Raw genomic sequence first — 6,301 nt, forward strand, 5'->3', positions numbered from 1 at the left:
ACCAAAATGATGCAGGAACATATGAACTGGAGTTTATAGTGAAAGATGGTGGTACACCAGTTCAATCAGCAACAACTGCTATCATACTAACACTGTTTGTTAGTAATGATACATCTCCAATGTTGACTGCTATCCACTCACAGTCTGATAACAACCTGAATATGACTTGGATAATTATCATTGTAGCAGCAGCTGTAATACTATCTGTAGCTATTGTAGTGTCCATAACACTGTGTGTTTTCAGATGTATTAATCATTTCAATAATTCATCTGCAGAAAAAAATAATCCAAAATTTCTGTCAAGGACTGAAATGAGACAAATATTGTATCAGACTAACAATCCTGTTGCAATAACTCGGAATGCAGAGGAGATATTTAGCAGAAATCTTCAGTCAATAAACCCCAAAAGTCCATATTATCCAGAGATGGAACAATCAGCCAATGAATGGAAATTCTCAACAACACCTAGGAGACTTCCACCAGTTCCACAGGTATGCCAGCCATAAATCTACTTTTTACACATTATTTTTCATCATTTGTGTTTATTAACTTAAATATTTCTGTTTGATTTGTATATTAATTCTCAGAAAAGAATGAGTAAGTAGTGGTAATGTTTATTACATCTTCCCAGTTCTTTACTGGCATTGATTTTATGAACCACAGTACATTAAAAGTTGACACTGTCATGATTTAACTAAATAGTGATCTGTCAATTTCCCTGTCTACTGTCCTACTCGTCTAATAGTACAATTTTTTTTTCCTTTTGTTTTTTGCTGCAAAGCTCTTTTTTTCTGCTTTTGTTGATGTTAAACTTAGGTCCAGTCATGAATGAACAAACCTACGACCTGATTTCCAGTTATAACAGTTCATCTCTTTTATTTTAAAAGGAAATTTTGTATCTAATACAACATTATCTTCAACCAAATATGTACTTGTACTTCTAACATGGCCGGCAGTGGTTTGAGGAAGATTTGCTTACTATTTCTGATAGATCAAACAATCTCATAGAAGTTTCCAAGTGGTTTTAAATTTTCTAATGAACAATTATGAGGTGCTAAAAACCATGAATACAAATACACCAAATTTTAAATTCTCATATAAAATCAATTTAAGTCTTGTCCATATAAACTTACTGGAACAACTCCAGTTGTTTCTGTTCAAAACCCACTAAAGATGAAAGTAGTACCTTAAAAAATCTCAGTTCATTTCAGAAGTATTTCATAAATGCAGAACCATATTATACAGAGTTACTGCTTAAGCAACTATATTTTAATTAGTTCAAATATATTTAAAAAATTGATTAGATTTAACAGAATTCAGATTAGTTTTTCTGGTAAGATATAAAACATAAGTTATTGAAATAAAACAGTGTGAACCATAACCTACCAAATACACATGTAAATCTTTGGCATTTCATTGACAGATGTACAATAAGCAAGTTTTGGATGATTCATGTGAACAAAGTGACAGCAGCAATATTGTGACATCAAACAACCTTAGTGACACATTGCCATCTCAAAAAGATTGCAACCGTGGATGGAGTGAAGGAGATATTACATATCAGACATCAGGTAATTTACTTAAGCATTTCTCACTCCTCAATCTGTTCACATAATCTGAAAAATCATCATTTCAAAACCCTTTTAAAGAACTACAGTAACCTACAAGATAAGATTTGTATTTCATCATAGATTGCATACATACTATTCATAATTCACATACATACTATTAATAATAAAACATATCTTTAAGACAGATTTCTTAATTTTCAATTAAATCTTTTCTATTCTAATACATAAAAGATATACTAAAAAATGACAATAAATGTAAATCACTGAAAGTAAATAAGTTAACAAGTAGTTAACCTTCTCAATATTTTATAAAGATGAAAGAGAAACTAATATAATATCAACATGTAATTAGTTTAAAAACAGTTTTTGTATTATTTTTCAGAAGTATAATATTCCTTTAGAAGTTTCTATTTAAAATATATCCCTTTATCTTCCAGAATACAGTAACTACAAACCAAACATACCTCCCACAGCAAAAAGTGGACATGAACAAGATACATATCTAGCACCAGTGTAACTGTGAACTCAAAAGAAACAAAGCGCCAATTCATTGCTATGAAAAATATTACTAGTATTTTTTTTAAAGTTTTAACATCAAAACTGCAATTGAATTAAACTGTTATTTCTAATTTGATTATAGTATTATAATATATTATTTAGCACATATAAACTTATTTATTCAAACCCATATCCTGAAAACATACCGTTTTGAAATTATTTTCCTTAAACCTATGCTGTTAGTGTAAAACAAAATTAAATTATCAAATCAAATAACAGAATAGTTTACTACAACTGGCACTTGTATATTATTACTTTAATGTACTTATTTTAGTGATTTTGAAAAAATGAAAGCTGAATTTGAACTCAGAAAATAGGAGAAAAAGATTACCCTAAGGTGTTTACTTTCTTTGATATATTTTTGAAAAATCTGACTAAATAATGAAATAACATCAACAAAATAACAGAAACCTTTCAGTAACATGAAATTTAACAGGATATTTTGTAGTTCAATATATGTGGAATTGTCATTAGAAATTGACAGTTTATATACTGCAGAACTCAGTGTGTATGCATGTATATAAATGCAATATATAATCTATGCATATTTCATAGAAAAATATAAAAATGCATGTTCAAGATATAATATGATAATTAAAATATATTTAAATATATTACATACTTTACATAAAATTAAATTTACTTATTGTAAAATTTATAAAAAATTTAACTACCCCAAAATACATTTGAATATATTAAATGCAGTGTATGCATCTTCTATGACTCACGAATCTGCACTAACAAGATGCTACTATAGCAGCAGTTATACTGGAACACTACGCAAGAACAGATGTCTTCTAAAAGAAGCACAAACAAAGGATTAAGTAATGAAGGTAAGTTACTTTATAGTTCATACTCACAATTAATATTTTCATAGTATATATTTGATAGTCAGGTATAATAACCTGATAAAATCTAGAATGTCTGTTATGAGAATTATATACAGAAACTTGCTATTAATTATTACATTAGCAAAAACAATTACTGCAGCCATTTATTTAATGAGGCCAGTTACTGCAGTATATTCACTTCAATGAAAGTACTTCCAGCAGTGCCATTGCCCAAATACTGATTAGAAAATTGATGTTTGTTTACTTATCCCATGTTATTTATAAAATCATTTTGTAAATTTGACAGCTGAAATTTTTTTTATTAATTTCCACAAATGTTGGTAATTAAGCACAGAAATGTCAGTCAATTTATATTCGGTGGCTAGTAAAAAATTTAGATATACAATAGTACATGTTCATTTAAGTCTCAGATTTTTCTGTGAGAAGAATCTATTATTTCTTCCTTTCTTCTTCATTAATGCAGTTATTTCATTTGTAATCAATTTCTCTAAAGATATTAATGTCTCAGTTCCCTGTTACTATTCACTATAACTTGGCGAGGAGGGATTCTTGACTGATATAGAAATTATCATTATGCATATCTATAATGATACAAACTTAAATATCTAAATATCACTATATCACTATAAATATTTTGTTAAAATACAATATAAATCAATTACTTTCACAAAAATTATTCTTCTCTAGGTAAAAAAAAACCTATATAGATGATTAAACTGAGATAATTATATTATTACGGAGATGTACTTGCATAGCAAGTGACTTGATCTGAGATTGTAGCATGGAAATTTGTCAGTGAACAGGTCGCAGTTCAAAGTGATGAAAATATTTTGACAAATTAAATTTAAATGTTGAAGTGAATCGAACAGTTTTTTTGCATTTTTAAATGGCTTATAAACACCTTCTACACTGCAATTATATTATTGCTGTTAGTTTATTCTCCTTTAAAAACGTTGATTTAGTCCAGTGACACAAAATTATAAGCTGTAAAGCATTTAGTCTATTTTTGTATTACACAGGCAAATGTTAGCAACCAAGGATTCTTAATAATTTGCCATTTGTACTGTGTATTGACAATATATCTTCACTCTACATGTAAAAACCAATATCATTAGACTTCTAATCATATTTCAAGTACTCAATATCCCAGCATTTAAAGGAAATATAGTAACTACCACAGTAGTTCCTAAACAGTTCCTTAAATCAAAAAGAAAGTATGCCAGTCCAACATAAGTCCCTCCACCCACCCAATTTGTCTTCATATTCCACCCCAAAAAAGTAAACTCTTACAAAACCTGCACTATATGCTTTGTGGTTCATCATAGGATGCACACATACTGTGCATTGAAGATTTGTTCAACAGAACAACCACATTATGTAAAGGTATTTCAATTTCAGCAAACAATGACAATAATACTGAGTTGTATTAGTTAAATCACCTCAAATATTTCAGTATAAAGTACAAATAGATGGAAGTGTTAGGAAATATACAGAGATAACAAGGGAAATAACTCTGGGGTTTTCAAACGTTGCACCTAATTTATACAGATAGGACACCTGTTTTTCCACAGCTCATGTTTCAGTAAACACTTGAATTTCTTACAACCCACCAGACGAATACATTGGGTGACCACTATTGATGTTTGGAGTCATTTGAATTCGTATGAATATCTAAATATTGTTGATTGCGAATTTCTGTCAATTTGGGGCACTTCCTAGGGTATTTTGCTTACACCTATCCTTTGTTATTGCTTCCAAGTGTCAGTGGTGGGGCAAAGTATTGATGTGGATAAGATAGAAGTGATGAGAGAATAAGACCATGATTTTTTAGCTTGAGATGTATGATATTAGTTAATCAGCTGCATATAATGTGAGAAAGAAAGGAAGAAAAAATAATGCAATTCTTTACAGAAAGTGTTTCTCAGAAATAAATGAATATTCAGGCCAATGATATGAATCTGCATTGCTTCTAAAGTTTCTGTACCCATATCAATTGGATGCATGGTGTTTGGCAAATCTAGTTTCAACCTCAGTAGTGATGAGTGCTACAATAACTACTATCTTGCATGTCCTAAATTTCAAGACAATAAACATATTAAACAGAGTAGGTGTATTCTTGAAAGAAATTTGCTTATGCACAGCATGTAAAATGACTACCTATAAGCACTCTCACAGGCAACCTGTGAAATATATTTGTATGAAACAAGTTAATAAAGTCAACTTGTAACATTATTTCAGTAGTTACAATCGAATTGTACAATTCTTAGGCAATAATTGAACTCCCTCAATGGCAATTTGAAAATTAGCAATGTTTTATGTTTTGTTGAAAATCTGTGCAGCAGCAATTTCTTGAGTGAAAAAAGTTGATTGCACCACCATATAACATAAGCAACAAATGAAGTTTCTTTGCTGAGTTTATTCAGTTTTTTATCATTCTAGCCTCCAATGTGGCCATACTGGCATCTCATTGTCAATTAAATCTCTCTCATGTAACAACCCTATTATGTAGTGCTTGTTTTCTCTTTGATGAATGTCTAATATTTTTGCAAAATACAGCAGTCTAAAAAATACTATTTCTATTGAAAACATAAATAACATAGATTCATAAGACATGGAAATTCAATTTGGGCAGCCAGTTATTAAGTTTTGTGAGTTATGTTATGATTTAAACTATTGGCAAAATGTTAAGAATGAAATCTAAACGCTAGGAAGAAGTCTTGTGAAAAAAAATCTGTTGAGTCGTTACTCCTTTTGTTTTAAGTTTTACCTGAATTTTACCTATTTTACCTTGTTAAAAATTTATCAAAATTCATACATATGGTGATAACTGAAATATGACAAGCTTTTAAGTAACATCAATACTTAAATGTAAATTTCAACAAAAATTCTATGATTAAGTTCAATGTTTTCTTCTTTCATTTAAGTCATATGGATTCAAGAACAATGAAATAAAACAATGATTGGAAATAATATTTTACAATTTTACATTTTGCATGTTTGGATAAAAGCAGTCATAGCTGTAGATATTTCATACTATATCAATGAAGAAGAGAGCCCTCACACCTATATAGGAGACATTGCTATTGACTCCAACTTATCACACCCTCTCACACATCAACAACACACTCTCATTACATTTACACAACTACAAAGGACAGTCGAGAGTGGTTCTCACTTATTTAATGTCACCAACTCAGGAAAACTATACACTACTCAAACACTGGATGCTGAAACTCTATGTACATACAACAGGGAATGTTCTAGGATTCTTAAGGTTGCAGTGAGGAAAGCAGAAACGTTCATAAAAATATTAAAGATAAA

At 29.7% G+C, this 6,301-nt stretch overlaps 1 protein-coding gene across 1 annotated transcript in view; it reads left to right on the top strand.

Annotated features, from left to right (window-relative positions):
- The window catches only part of LOC128249425 (uncharacterized), a 79,280-nt gene that overhangs the window by 22,801 nt on the left and 50,178 nt on the right, over positions 1 to 6,301 (top strand). The window contains exons 10-11 of the mRNA XM_052972999.1: positions 144 to 491; positions 1,424 to 1,571. Coding sequence (XP_052828959.1) covers positions 144 to 491; positions 1,424 to 1,571 — 496 coding nt within the window. The remainder of the gene's footprint in view (positions 1 to 143; positions 492 to 1,423; positions 1,572 to 6,301) is intronic.

This window comes from Octopus bimaculoides, chromosome 14 (genome assembly GCF_001194135.2).
Source record: "Octopus bimaculoides isolate UCB-OBI-ISO-001 chromosome 14, ASM119413v2, whole genome shotgun sequence".
In the NCBI taxonomy this organism is placed as follows: domain Eukaryota; kingdom Metazoa; phylum Mollusca; class Cephalopoda; order Octopoda; family Octopodidae; genus Octopus; species Octopus bimaculoides.